This window comes from Choloepus didactylus, chromosome 14 (genome assembly GCF_015220235.1).
Source record: "Choloepus didactylus isolate mChoDid1 chromosome 14, mChoDid1.pri, whole genome shotgun sequence".
Lineage (NCBI taxonomy): Eukaryota > Metazoa > Chordata > Mammalia > Pilosa > Megalonychidae > Choloepus > Choloepus didactylus.
In genome coordinates this window covers 18,171,363-18,186,887 of record NC_051320.1, presented here as the reverse complement: position 1 = coordinate 18,186,887, position 15,525 = coordinate 18,171,363, and the positions used below count along the sequence as shown (strand labels likewise).

General features: G+C 38.7%; 1 protein-coding gene across 1 annotated transcript in view; it reads left to right on the top strand.

Moving 5' to 3' along the window:
* Positions 1-15,525, top strand: part of ASPH (aspartate beta-hydroxylase) — a 234,941-nt gene that overhangs the window by 91,534 nt on the left and 127,882 nt on the right. Inside the window, exons 5-10 of the mRNA XM_037803594.1 lie at positions 3,269-3,343; positions 5,983-6,108; positions 8,887-8,919; positions 9,773-9,829; positions 10,290-10,337; positions 11,456-11,488. Coding sequence (XP_037659522.1) covers positions 3,269-3,343; positions 5,983-6,108; positions 8,887-8,919; positions 9,773-9,829; positions 10,290-10,337; positions 11,456-11,488 — 372 coding nt within the window. The remainder of the gene's footprint in view (positions 1-3,268; positions 3,344-5,982; positions 6,109-8,886; positions 8,920-9,772; positions 9,830-10,289; positions 10,338-11,455; positions 11,489-15,525) is intronic.

Here is a 15,525-nt window from a genome sequence, read left to right as displayed (position 1 = left end):
AATCCACAGGGTTTTCATGATCGCACTGTCACCCACTGTAAGTTACATTGTTATATATTGTCTTCAAGAATCAAGGCTACTGGGTTGCAGTTTGACAGTTTCAGGTATTTCCTTCTATCTATTCCAATGCATTAAAACCTAAAAAGGGTTATCTATATAGTGCAAAAGAATGCCCACAAGAGTGACCTCTCGACTCCATTTGGAATCTCTCAGCCACTGAAGCTTTATTTCATTTCGTTTCGCATCCCCCTTTTGGTCAAGAAGATGTTCTCAATCCCATGATGTCAGGTCTAGATTCATCGCCTGGAGTCATATCCCGCATTGCCAGGGAGATTTACACTCCTGGGAGTCGGGTCCCATGTAGGGGAGGGCAGTGAGTTCACTTGCCGAGGTGACTTAGAGAGAGAGGCCACATCTGAGCAACGAGGAAGTGCTTAGAGGGAGACTCTTAGGCACAGTTATAAGCAGGTTTAGCCTCTCCTTTGCAGTGAGGAGCTTCATAAGGGCAAGTCCTGTGATAGAGGACTCAGCATATCAAACCACCAGTCCTCAATGTTTGTGAAAACATCAACAACAATCCAGGTGAGGAAGCCAGCTCCTCAGGGAGGCCCTGTGTACAAATTTTTATTCTCTGTCCAAGTTATTTTAGGATGTGTCGTCTTCCCTTGAGGTTTTATAGTCATTATTTTTGCTAGAAAGTATTTACCCAGGACCATAATTCTAATTTTTGAGATCAAGAATCTGAGGACAAGTGTGTTCCTTGTCTGAGGTGACAGTTAGGAACCTTATGAACTAAAAGCTGTTTCTTGCATCCATTTCCAGCACTACTGTACCATCTTACATTGAAAGGAGAAGTAGACACTCTGCGCTCTCTCATAGTCAGACACATTATTTAACAGAATAGATGTGGTGGGTTCCCAATCTTTTATAATATGAAGGTCTCCATTCCACATTAAAAAACTTCCCAGACCTCCACGCGATAGTCTGTGAAGTCTGTTTTGCTTCTACACAAATTTGTAGATCTCTTCAAAGATCTTTCTGGTCACCCGTGGACCTGTGATCCATAGGCTGAAAAATCCTGAGACTTTTAAGATGAGTTGGTAAATGAAATTTTAGTCCATTACTATGATTTTATGCTATGACATTTATTTTAAAGTACTTTTTAGTTTTTGCAAATGCTTCATTTGCATAGTACTCAAGAAATTTGGTTTCCTTCTGCCACCTATTGGAAGTGTTAGGTATAACACCACGTATTTACTGGCAATTTCAGTACTGGATCCAAATGGTAACTTTGGCTGATTTTATCACTGTGTACTGAGGAATAATATTTGCTTTTCCTTCCTTACTTTTAAGATCAATTTGTCAGTCTTTTTTTTTTATTTTTTCAAATCATAATCTCTGGAGAATTGACTGTCTCTCTCCCATAACTTTAGAAATGCTGTATCATACTCTGACTCTGAAACTGGGAGTGATTTTTATTTTTTTATTTTTTTTAGTTTTATAATTGAAATGTGTATTCAGATTTTGCACCTCAAATTTTGCTTTGTGCTAAATAAATTTGGAATTTAAAAACCTTGTATAGAAGCTGGTGTCTACTCTGAAGAGCCTGGCAATTTGATTTCCACTTTTTGGTGTTTTTTTTGTATGTATTCCTCTTTGCAAATTACTGATAAATTATTCTCCTAATCCATTGGCTCCTTATCAGCCCATATCCTACTCCACTTCTCAATATTTATTTCGGTTTAAATATTGGCTTCCCAACTTTTCTCTTATCTAATTAACTTCTCTGACTCCATCCATCTATGACATAAACATAGTTGCCTGTCTCTCATTGAAATAAAATCCCCTCAGCCCCTACAGGTCTTTCTTTCTGCCCTTTCCTCAGGTACCAGCCAGGCTTTTGAAAGAAGAATTTACACTTGCTTTTTCACTTCCTTTTCCATTCAGTCTTTAACCCATTGCAGTCTGGCTTCTGTCTCTGCCGACCCTGTCCAGAAAGGGAAGAGCACAGGCTGCAGCTGTGAAACTGGGAACCCTGTTAGGGAGCTTTATGGCATAATGAGACACGATGAGGGAGGAGTGAAGACTGGCGAGCTCTTCTCTCACTAGACGAGAATGTGTGTAAAAATGATCCATGAGATATAAACATCTGTAAAAATGCAGAGCATTATTTGTGCTTTAGAAACCATTTTGTAGTGTGATTGGCATGGTATATATTGTATTTAATTTTCTTTCCTGCCAGAAGTTCAAATTAACTTATTCTATTTTTGTTGCTGAAGATTGGCTTTTCAGCATAACCGATGTTGCGAGTGTTACTTCCTATGACAGCTCTTACCATACCAAGCCTAGCGTTACTTTTATTTACTGTACATGGCTTACGTTTGTTAAAATGTTTATAGTAGTGCCAATGTAATTTTTTAACTTCTCGTTCATTGTCTGATGTTGCAGTTAAATCTGATAATCTGATAAGCACCAGTGTTGTTGGAATGTCATTGTCAATATTGCTTACTTTTGTGATTTAAATTTACTTGAGTCTGTGGACTTGACCCGATGGGGTTCCACAAAGATGAACAGTGTCAGTTATAATGTAAGGTCTCTACTCAGGCCTCTTAACAACTGCTGGAAGTTTTTCATCCAGTTTTGGCCATCTCCAGTTACCAGACCAATGAGGAGTCAGTGAAGATACTGGTTGACCACATATTTTAATCTATATCTCCTTGCCTTTCACATTTCTATTTTTATTTCTCTTGTACTTCCTTTTGTGGCAGTTTTGCCCTTTCTTGCTTGTTAATATTTTATTAAGTGAATATTTGTATTGTTGATGCTTTGCAGAAAAATGCTCCTAAAAGTTCCATTTAGGTAGTTACTGTCTTTAATCTGGGATTAATATTTGTTGATAGGTTTGTTATTATTAATCTTTAAACTTTCTTTATTCTGTCATTATCATGAGTTGTGTTAATTAGAAACTGTAATCATTTTGTTTTGAGTGAGGCTTTTATTTTTTAAAGAAAAAGCTGCACTCAAATTAGTTTTTAAAAAAATATGGACAAGTCTGTTAACATTTACATCTGCTTACAAAATAAAACATTAAATATCTACTATATTTGCCAACATAAAAAAAAGTGGTAAACTGATAAGAAAAAGATGTGTAGTTGATTAAACAAATATTCATTTTAATGTGTATACATGAATGTCATATTTTCATGTTAGAGATCCAATTCAATGTTAAAAATATTTTCTACTTAGTTATGTTCTGTAATTATTTTAGAACCCCAGAACATTGAAGATGAATTAAAAGAACACATTCAGTCTCTTCTCCATGAAACAGTATCGACAGAACATGGTATGAATTACAATCTACTGTTTTGTCATGAGTTACAAAAATAATGTTTAATTACATAAAATTACTTGGACATTATTTTAAAATTTAAATTTAATTGAGTGATGACTCATTTTTGAACTTTTATTCAAAGTGATGAGGGAAAGTATTTCTGAAATAGCACTAGATTTATTTTATTTATACCCCACCTCATTCTGAAGAATCTTATTGTGTGCATCTAATAAAGAAATGGTAGGCATAAATGAGAAGAAAGAAATTGAGGCCAAATGGCAAATCAAGAATAAAGGGAAAGAACAGGGAGGAAGAAAGTAGAACACAGCAGCACACAGCTGAGCCAGCTGTAAAGGGCTATCCAGATGCCATAGTAGACCCTCAGATTTTACATCCTGCTTGGCAATCAGTAGACAGTCATATAACAGAGGAAAAAAAACATGCTGCTTACTCAGGAAATATGAAGACATCCCTCCTTCCATCCGTGAAAATTTCTCATATGAAGTTCTGTATAAAGAGTATTAAAGGATACTCTAGAGACCAATGTTTTAGGATTCTTTTAAGACTGTTTCTTGAAGTGTCCCATGATGAAAGCAGAAGACTTAACACCAAAAATGTAACTCATGAAGGGACTTTGAAGGGGCAGAAGACTATGGCCTTCTCATCCTCCTGATGCAGTCCAAAGCTGTGATCCAAAGGTGTCCTAAAGGGGGAAAATAGGCCTCTCTTAGAAACAAACAAATTGAACTTTACCAGGCCTGTGAAACAGCCTTTCACATTACACTTTATTCCGTGTTAGGTGTCTTAGGGTTAAGTGTCAAGTATCTCATGCAAATCCACCTAGGCTCCCTTGGGTTGACCAGCGGTGTCTGCTGATGGCAGCTAGAGCTGTTGCAGCCAGTGGCCTTTCATTACTGGCTGCTTCTCGGGGAGGAAACCTACTTTGCCTGAGCATAGATATGCCTGCATAAGCAAGCCCAGGTTTTTCCTTCCTGACTCTTTTAATTTTTTTTTTTTTAAATAACTTTAACCTAACACAAAGATGGTGCAGTCTAAATAAAATAAGTGATTTTAGTGTAATGTGGTACATGCTGTTGTGGTGAAGCACAGGGTGATGTGTGGGCTTTACCAGGACTTGGGGCTTAGAAGAGGCTTCCTGGAGCAAATGACCCTTCCCAGTTAAGAGCTGAGGATGCAGAGAGAGCCCTCACCGTGAGGGTCTGAGAGTGGTTCTGCATGGCCGACACGCGTATACAGGTAGATGGAAAGTAAGGAGAGAAAGGGCTCAGTGGGTACTTTTACTTGATTCTAAGAGTAATTGTCTTGTCTGTAGCACAAAAAGCAAGTGGAGGGTCAAGAGTGCACAGCAGGAGGCTGTACTGGTTGAGAAGGTTAATCAAACTAAATGTAGCCAAAGGTAGTGATGGAGGAAAGTGGAAAGATGGGGTAGAGGTTTAGGCAGGTACATGTGGGAAGCCGGACAAAAGAGAAGGAATCAGTCTACCACCCATGCTTTTTGGATCTGCTCTCTTCTTTATGAGACTCTGCCCTTAGAAAATCATGTGTAGTCCCTGGCTTTAAATATTACATCTCTGCTGTTGACTTCTGATGATATATCTGCAACCGTGCCTCTCATCTAAACACTGCATACTTGACATCTCCATTTGGATGCTTTATGGGCATCTCAGATTTAAAAGGACTGAAAACAGACTTAGAACAGAACTCTTGATTCCTCTGCATCTCACAGCTCCTCCCCACGCCCCCTTCCCTATGAAAAATATGTGGTCCTGCCCCAGTCTTTTATATTGGGGTTGATTACTTTATCATCCACTTAGTTGCTTAAACCAAAAACCTAGGAGTTTTCCTTGATTTCTCTGTCATCTTCATTCTCACACTTAACCCGTCAGCAAGTTCTGTCAGCTTGGACTCCGACTCATATCCTGCATCTCCATGGCAGCTGCAGTAGCATCCACTTGGGTCTCCTGTTTCCATTGTGCTCTTGGGAGGATTTCTTACAGCACAATGACAGGCTAAACCCTGTTGCCGTGGAATACTGTAGCATATCCAACATCAACACAAAAGAAGCAGAGCAGCTCAGCATATTAGAATAGTTAATCTTGGAGAAAATAGGCATCTTTGCATAACTTAAAGGCTAAATATAGGAGCCTGTAGCTGCACAGTATCATGCAGGTAGGTCCGTGGCCTAGCACACATGTCAGATGAATGGTTAGCTGTTCTTTGCTGTAGAACTTTTGTATAGTCGTTTAAAGTTGTTGCATAGAATTTTATGTCAATTCTCAATGAAAGGTCGTAGGGTGTCCATTTCTCTGTAAAGAGCAAATATATTAATAATCATAAATTGATTTGTTCACTCGTTCATCAAATATTTAATGAGCACTTCCTGTAACTAGGTGCATGGGCATAGGTGCTGGGAATACAGTAGTGAACAAAGTAGACAAAGCCTAGTCCTTAGTGAGCTCTTGCCTGGGTGGGAGGAGACCTGCACCTGGGCAGAGTGGCAGCAGCAGCTGCCGTGGCACGGCGGAGGGCAGGGGGGTCCCCAGCGGCAGTGGCGGAGGTCTGTGGTCAGCCGCTGCCTGTGCACCCCAGCTGCAGACTAGGGCTACTTTGTTGAATCATCATTGTTAAAGGAGAGGACCTGCCGCGAGAAGAGGAGGAACCAGCAAGAGAACAGCGAGTGGAAGATGAAGATTTTCTTCCAGGAAGGGACAAAGATGACAAATTTGAGAACCTGGAAGCGGGAACGTTTCATGAAGGTAGAACAATTTTCTTTTGGTTTCCAGCCATAAAATATGATAGGAAATTTATAATTATTGAAGTTTTCCTTAAATCTCTTTAACGCCAATATTTAATTTTTACCTAAAAAAAAAATTAAGTCAAAGCTAAAAACTTCAAATATAATGAATTTTTCTTAAAATGAATAAATATCCTGATTTTGATTCAAAGCACTTTAAGGGAAATTCTCAGAAAATACAAATTTCTTCCAGAAAGCAAGTGAAATAATTTGGTAAACTACTTTTGTGTTATTGCCCTTTTAGGGTGCCAGTTGTCATAAGAAACTGATTTAATGTTTGAATTGGCATTATAGAAAGGCAGATTTACTGCTGACTTACAGAGAAGTAATTTCGGTGATGATGAAAAGTTTTTTATTTATGTGTGCTTTAAAATGTGAGAAAAACACTCTTCTCTGAAGCCCTGCTAAGTTAAGCACATATGCTTTGTTCTCATGCTATCTGTTCTCTCACCTCTTTCTTTTAAGTAGTAATTTAAGACCTTGATAGGTTTGTGAAAGATTTTAAGCTGCAAGTTTTCTACTCTTTATTGATTCATGTAATGTTATTTAAAATATATAAAGGTATAAATTATAATTTTTTTACTTAAAATGGGTACTAATGATACAGTGTTTAAGAGGCATGTTTCAATTCTAAAAAATAATGAAAGAAAACAAACCATTGCTTGAACTGAAATAGTTGATACATGGCACCGACACAAAATTAACCATATAAAATGTTACTTTCCTCCATATACCAATCATTGAAGCAAATGGTTGAGTTGTCTTAGGACAACATCCTGGCACCACAAGCCGCGAAGGATCTAAGCAGATGTTGCCTGGCGGGGTTTGAGGATTAGCTAAGACTAAATCAGGTTCAGGGGAGTAGACAGAGCTGGGAAGCAGGCAGTAGACCAGATCCATGGCACTGGTGAAGGAAGGAAGGGCCAGAGCCTAGGAGTCATGGACTCTAAGAGGTCTCTTAAGAACAAGACTGAAGATGAATGGATAGGCCTGCAAATAGTTTTCAACTGTGATTGCAATTAAGATCACCTGGAGAGCTTTTTTAATAAATGCCCATACCCCAGCCTAGATCAAGTGAATCAGAATGCTTGGGGTGTACATTATGGGACCCCAAGAATGGATACTTTTTAAAGGCTCCCCAGGTGATGTTAAGGTTCAGCCAGGGTTGAACAAAAGTGTGGCTAGGCTGTTTATTTTTTTTTTCCCCCTGTGACTCACATCATGCCCTGCCGTGCATAAATGGGTCAGGGCTGGCACATTTGTGCTCACAGCCAGAGGGAATCAGACAGAGCTGAGCAGAAATTATCCCATTCCAGAAGTGAATGGAGAGGTAGCCTCCTGCACAAGACAGCTAGTAGATGGTTGCAAAGACTTTAAAGAATGAAAGTAATGAAAAAGTAAAGTATATCTACTTCTCAGAATATTTAATATTTGGAGAAATTACTTTTTAAGCAAGCAGTTCTAATTTATAAAAGGATCTGTTTCCATTCATGCCTGTTTAGAGCAGGAAATGTACTTTCCAACAGAAATAATGTTATCAGTGATCGTTTGGTTCCCATGTCAACCTACAGAAGTTTATGCAATGCATTATTTTCTGTGAAAAAATGCAAACACAAATTCTTTTGAAAATGTGTATGATTTCAGCTGCATATGCACTGAAAACAGGCATTTATAGACTAGTTATAGAACTTCAGTAATCATTTGTTATGATTTCTGAGGGGAAAGTGTTTCTGCTTTCTAAGTAGGATGCTGATGAAAGTTTCCCTATTTGCCTGTTACCTCCGGCTCTCTTTCATCTTTGGCCAGGATGGTTCTGCAAGATTGACAGTGGCTCAGCATTTTGGCATCTTAGGTGCTGCTTATACAACTAATTTCAGAATAATCAGAAATGTAAGGAATTTATATTTTTGAGATTAGGATTTACACATTGGGGTAGGAAGAAACTTCTAAGAAGTTCATGTATTGAAGAAATCTTGTTTTTTTTCTGACCTAATCTTTAATTGGAACATACATCTGTTTGAATTTAAAAGTTGCTTTTTCAAAGTCTTTAAAATTAAAATGTTTAAAGTTTGTATATCTGTTAAAAAAGTTAACAACTGTAATAAGAATGCAAGGCTCATGATTGCAGCTCCCTAACCTTATGAAGTCTCCCTCTTTTCCCCTTGTGTTTCCCACCGCTGGACAATGCTTTTGCTCCAGAAAGCAGTAGGGCATTGTCTAGAAAATAGAACAGCATAGTAGCATGTGAAGGGGACTAGAAATTAGCACCTTTCCTTGGTTCAGCCTTTGTCACTGTTACTCTGAATAAATCTCCTCTCTCTTTAGCCCAGGCACTGGTGGCTTTCAACCTTGGCTTGTTGAGTGGAACAAATATAAGAGAATATGTGAAAAATTATGAAGTGTATGGTTAACTCAAGAGAGAGTGTTTTAACAGACATCTAAATGATATTGTCATGTTTATTTTAATTATTATTTGCTTTTAAAATAAAAGCATTGTAGATTGTAAGCTCTTACAGCAGTCAAATCTATTCCTGAGTTTTGACTGTTATTTAAGAAATGTTTATTTGGTGCAAAATTTATGTTCTCTGTAGCATGCTTTCTAATATAACTCATATGGTCAGTTTATTTAAATAAACAAACAAAGCATTGATAAGCTTGGATTCAGAATATACATGTACAGTATATATGCACATACCATTTTGTGAAAATAGTAATATTGATATTAATGTTATTTTTTCAGAAACTGAGGATAGTTACCATGTGGAAGAGACAGGTGAGATTTAAGTACTAGTCTTCTTTGAATCTTTTCCTGTAAAAGATCAGCTTTCTATCTATCTTTGTGATCTGTCTATGCTCCTGAGGATAAATTCCTAGTAGTAGGATTGCTAAGTCAGAAGATACAGTACAATTGCACGTTTTGCAGCAAAATTACTGAAAGCTCAATATTGTTTGTTTTCACATCTCCCCTGGAAGATAAGGCCATGCTAGGAAGCCTGCAGTGGCCAGCTTTTCTTCCGTTGTTGGAATAGATCATTCTTTTCATGCCTCAGGACCATGCGATACAGTTAGCTTGCATTTAGGACCTGTATTACAAAATATGTATCTAGAATTATACTCCACTCTGGGAGAATATACTCCACAGGGAGTACTCAGGTACCAAATCCAAATGAGGAATTGGGAAGCGCGTGCTTCCTCGCCAGTGTTCACTCCACGGCAGGTACCGATGGAGTGGAAAGGTAGAAGACTCACCTGACTTTTCCCCTTCTCTCTCCCTCCACCTTTCTCTTTCTCTCTCTCTCTCCCTCTCTCCTTCCCCATCCCTCTTTCAATTTTATTTTGTTGAATATAGTTGAATTTCCAAAAATTAAATAAGAATATAGCTCCACTGTATTGTGGTTTGATTATAAACTTATGAATGATAAGACTGTCTTATTCATCTTTGTATTTGGCACTTAGCGCAGTTAGTACTTATTTGTTTCATGAATGCATGTAAATTTGAACCTCATTATGATTTGAGTTTACATTTCTATTATTACTAGAAATTGTTTTCCCTGTTCTGAATATCAGTTTTGAATCTTCTTAATTGAAGCATAGTTGTAATTTCCTAATTACTTCCTAATTTATAGCTTCACAGGACTATCATCAGGATACAGAAGAGATACTGTATGAACAGGAAAATCCAGGTATGTGACTATTAAGATCATTGTATCTGTTTCTGTTTGAGGCAGTGGTCGAGGCCATTTTAGCTTGGGGTTAACTGTTCACTCAGATTCAACACAGAACTTTCTTTAGAATTCTCAATCATTTTTGATTTCCTAAATATTTATAGCAATTTCTGAATAATAGTTTAGTATTACATGGAAGAATTAGGGGGGATTGGGAGTTTGGTCCTTGTAGATAGGATGCTGGGGGGATATCGGGTGTTTAAGCGGCAGTGTGGTATGTGGAGTTGGATGGGGCAACCATCTTTGTGACTTGGAGAGGGATTTTTGGAACTTTGCTCAGCTTACGTTTTATTAAATGATAATATCTGTGTTACAAGGCTGTGGGGATCAGAATTAAAATATGAATCTTACAGAATGGTGTCTGGTAAGTTTTTGGTTTCTTCGTGTTTGGCAAAGGTCTATATTTTTTTCTTTTTAGATTCCATTGAACCAGCAGTAGGTGATGAAAGCCTGTACCAGGAAACAGGTATTAGATGAATATTTTTGTTAAATTTTAAATGTTACTTGAGGTTGTTCAGTTGTAATGCTATGTTTATGTGGTGATTTTTGTTTTGAAGGTGTCAAAGAAGTAATTTTAGAGTGGCTTTTTGCCTTATAACAAACTATAAAAAGAATTTCAGGCTTTCCTATTTTCCCTCAAGTACCACTGCAGTCGCAATGAAAAATCCAGGATGTTACTGCCTGTTCTAGTTTGCTAATGCTGCTGTGAAGCAAAATACCAGAAATGGATTGGCTTTTATAAAGGGGGTTTATTTGGTTACACAGTTACAGTCTGAAGGCCATAAAGTGTCCAAGGTAACACATCAGCAATCGGGTACCTTCACTGGAGGATGGCCAATGGCATCCGGACAACCTCTTTTAGCTGGAAAGGCATGTGGCTGGTGTCTGCTCCAAGTTCTGGTTTGAAAATGGCTTTCTCCCAGGACATTCCTCTCTAGGCCTCAGCTCCTCAAAAATGTCACTCTTAGTTGCTCTTGTGGTGTTTGTCCTCTCTTAGCTTCTCTGGAGCAAAAGTCTGCTTTCAAAGGCCGTCTCCAAAATGTCTCACTAAGCTGAAGGTCCTCTCTCAGTTCCAGTGCATTCTTCAAAGTGTCCCTCTTGGCTGTAGCAAGCTCGCTCCTTCTGTCTGAGCTTATATAGTGCTCCAGTAAACTAAGCAAGGCCCATGCTGAATGGGCGGGGCCACACCTCCATGGAAATTACCCAATGAAAGATCTTGCCCACAGTTGAGTGATCACATCTACACAGAAACATCCAATCAAAAGCCTGCAACCCAATCAATAACAATACGTTTCCTGCCCACTTAAGACTGCATCAAAGGTAGTGGTGTTTTGGGGGACATAATACATCCAAACCAGCACACTGCCTAATGCTACTTCTTTGTATGCTAATTTGAGGAATTTTTATGAAAATAATTTATCTGCCCTTTCCTTTAATTGCTTTGGGACACTTATCACTGACTGTGCACAGACATAAGTGTTTAAAGGAATAGAATTCTGTATTTGAGATTAAGTTGCATTTTTAGCTAAGCGGTTGTACAGAATGACTCATACATATTTTTGGTTTTATTCTCTTTTTTTGCAGATGATGTAACATACCAAGACTATGATGAACCAGGTTTGAAAATGCTGCTTAACCATAAATAACCCACTTGTTTTATGATCTAGCAAATTTTGACTATTAAGTATGGAGAATGATGTTTTAAGCTATATATATCATAACTTAAAACATCCAAATGAATGGTAGTTATCAAATAATTCAGTTAGTGAGATTGTTTACCTATTCCATTGACTTCCCCAGTGCTTAAATAATTCCTCAGAGTGTTTACAAGTTGCCTTAGGAGGCATTTTCAAATTATTCAGGGAAATTTATCTCATTACTTTATAGTCGCATCTCTGTCTTGACTAAAATTTGTCTTCTGCTTGAACAACTAATTTTATAAGAGTTCAACTGCTCTGGCTGTTTCTACAAATTAGTCCCATCCTCCAGTAAATATGACTCATCTACCATGAATGAGAAAGTTCAGAAGAAAAGGATTCCGGGTCTAAAGGCAGCATGAGGAAAACCATTCTGGAAAATTTGTGGCATGGGCAGTGCCTGATTCAATTTAAGCACCGTTAGCCCCTGTGTGCCCAAGTACTTTGCACACTGTTTCACTGGCTGTCATGAAGTGGATTATGTGTTCCCTGTTTCCCAGATGAGAGGAGTGAAGTTCAGAGAATACAAATAATTTGCTCAAGATCATGTGACTAAGAAGCGATAGAGCCAGTGATGTACCATTGTTATTTCAATGTCTTCAAAGATAACTAGAGAAGGAAAGGAGTCAATTGGACACAACTTTGGGTGTAAAGCAAGAAGAATGGAGGGATGTGCAGTGATTGATTCAAATAAAGAGGCACTAGACAGTTTTAGGACTCAGAATTCAAATATAAATAATACAGGATATAGTCTTGTGAAAGTTGGCAGATTTCAATGGAAGAAAATCAGGAATGGCTACATGTAGACATGATAGGCTGATGTATCAAGAGTGTTATTTTAAAACTTGAAACCCTTCCATGATCACTACCTACAGTGGCTATTTCTCATGAGTTTTGATTGATTCTATTGGAAAAAACCTAGTCTTTAAGGGCTGATTTTTTTTTTTTTTTAACATAAGTAATTAAAGAACTTGGCCACTGAAATTGCAATTAGATATTCTTTTCAATCTTGAATTTGGAGAAGAAAATAGGGTTTGGAAATTAAAAGTTACATACATAGGTAGAATTTGGGAAACTTTTCTAAATTTTGCCAGTCATTATAGTGTTTTTATCCTAGAAGGAACATGTTTAGAATGCAATTTGCACACTAAATGTAGAAAACTTTAAAATCATAGTTGAAGGGATTGTAAAATTAGACGCCATGTAAAAAAAATAAATATCTTTTCATACGCACAGTATCATAATAAATGTGTTGTAAACTTTTAACCAAGGGTAATAAATTTGACCTGTGAGGTCATCAAAATTTGGTGAGATAGTTTGGCCATAGAACATAAATTTCTTCAAACAAAATAGATTTATTAGTTCAAAGGAATAGTCACTATATGATTAGAAGAAAGCTTTGTGAAAATTTAGGAAACAGACTTGGGAAACCAAGTGACTATCATGTAAGTAAAGATGAAAACAAAGCCATTTTTCATTGGGAAAATAGAATATATTCCGTATTAAACTCTCCATACTCCAGAACCTGACAGACATATGGTTTGATTAGAGCTGTACAGAGAACCAGCTTTCCACATCAAAAATATCCTAGAATGTAGCAGGTATACACTGGACAAATCTGGGAAGCTACAGTTCAGTCTTACAAACTAATTAAATTATTTATTCATACACAAAATATTTATTTAGTATCTTATGTTCAGAATACATAGCACTGTAGCAATTCTAATGTGTGTTCATACATGGTTCATATTCTCATGGATCTTATATTTTAATGGAGTATAGAAATTAAATAATTTCCATTTAGTATTCTATTACAATTATGGTAAATTCTGTGGAGAACAAGTACATTGTGTGACAAGGGTATAAATAAAGTGACCTTACCTAGTTTGCAGGACTGGAGAAGGCTCTCCTGAAGTTTGAGGTGAGTGGTTAGAGCAGTTGACCAAGCAAGGGAAGGGTGGCTGGGAAGTGGTGTGTAGTCTCTGCGGAGGGAAGGTGCGTCTGGAGTGCTGAGTGTGGGAAGAGAGCGTGGGCTGAGATTGTGGGGGTGGCCAGGTGCACAGCGTGCCATGGGCTAGGGCAGAGGCGCTGGTCTTTTACCTTCGGGTGAAATAGATAATAGATAATGCTAGTGCATTATCGGGTCTGCAGGTAAAGCTGGGTCTGCTTGACATGCGGCAAACAGACTAGGGAGAGACGAGAGTCGATACAGAGACCAGTTAAGTCACAGCAGTCATCCAAACCTGATCTTTCCCCAAGTCAAGTGAGGAGAGGCCAGGTGACGTGAGCACCGAGAATGTGCATTTGACCAGTACTGTAAGGGCCTCATTGATGACCTCAGCAAGAGCTGTTTTCAGTGGGCAGAGGTTGGACAGAGGTGATGGTAGATTGAACTGTGATGGTGGCAGTGGATGTGGAGAGAAGTGGGTAAATCTAAGATGTGTTTAGGTGAGATTGGCAGGTTTGATGCATGGATTTTGCTGGAGAGAGAAAGCAAGGTGTCAAGATCCATATCTGTGTTTCTAGCTTATGTAATTCTGTGGACTGTAGTGCTGTTTTGGTAAGGGGGGCAAGACTGGAAGACGGGAATGGGGGCAGGTGGTCATGATTTCAGTTTTAGATGTACTGGTACTGAGATTTCTTTGAGACATCCAAAAGGAGATCTCAGAGAAGCTCTTTGATGGTGTGTGGACCTCAGAGGAGAAGGCTGATTTGCTGTTGTGATTTTGAGCATCATCTAGATTTAAATGGTGATGGGAACCAAAGGCTGGGATCAGTCAAGGAGAAAGGATTGCATGGAAATAGAGGAGGCTCTGTGGCTGGACTTTGAAGAAAGCCGACATTTCATACCAAGTAAGAAAAGGATCAAGTGATAAAGAAGACTGAGAAGAAACTATGGTCAAGTTGTGGAAAAGGAAGAGGTGTTGCTAAGAGATCTAATGATGTGGAAGCTTGAAAACATCCACTGGATTAAACGGGGTGCTCCAGTGATGTTGTCCAGGACAAAGACAGGCGGGAGTGGGGTGAGGAGGGGCAGTGGGGAGATGAGATAGCAAAGGCAGAGAAATTAGACTGTGATGTAGAGGTAAGAGAGGGCAAGGGGAAGCAGGATCAAGAAGGGGCTTTTTTGTTCGTTTTAAATCACTAGAGACTTGAACATATTTACATGTTGGTGGGGATTCAGGGTGATGATGAACACACATGCACTGCTCCCTCATCTTCTAAAGGTCATTGAAAAGGACAAAAAAAGACATTAAAAATTGTTACCTGCTGTACCACAAGACTGACAATAATGCCTGAAGCATGGTAACTGCTCAGACCTTTTCTTTATTAAATGAATAAAAAAAGAAAAGATTTATAACAGTGCTAAGAAAACAAGAAAGCGTCTTTTAACGTGCCAGAAAATTTGAGGCATTTGGGGAAGACAGAAAACACAGGACTCAGGTTGATGGGAAAGCTGCCGGCCCCCAGGGGCACGTGAGAGGCTCCCTGCAGACAGAAGCCTTTCCTTGCTGTGGAGCAGAGGGGAAGCATTAAGCCCAGCGTCTTCATAAGAGGAGATGTGGGCCGTGGGCAGGGTTGCGGGAGTGACTTAAGGGCCTGCCGGCAGAGCCTGATTCTCAGGCTGGCAGTTGGGGATTTTGCCCCCAAATAAATGATCTGGGAGTTGTCCCTCACGGAACTGGCCTGGTGAAACTTGGATTTGGAGCAATAAGCAGGGAGAGCTTCAGGTGTCTCAGGATCTCCATCAAAAACATGCCAAAAATAAAAAAAAAAAAAGAGGCAATTCAGCGCCCCCTGGGAAGTAAGGCTAATTATTTAATCCTCCTAACCAGTGATTGGGCAGGAACTGTTATTTTCCCCATTTTACAGGAAGGAAGTCTGTGTAACTGTCCTATCTCATGGCTAAGAGGAGGCTGACCTAGAGTTTGAGCCCAGGCCTGTTGCACTCCAGAC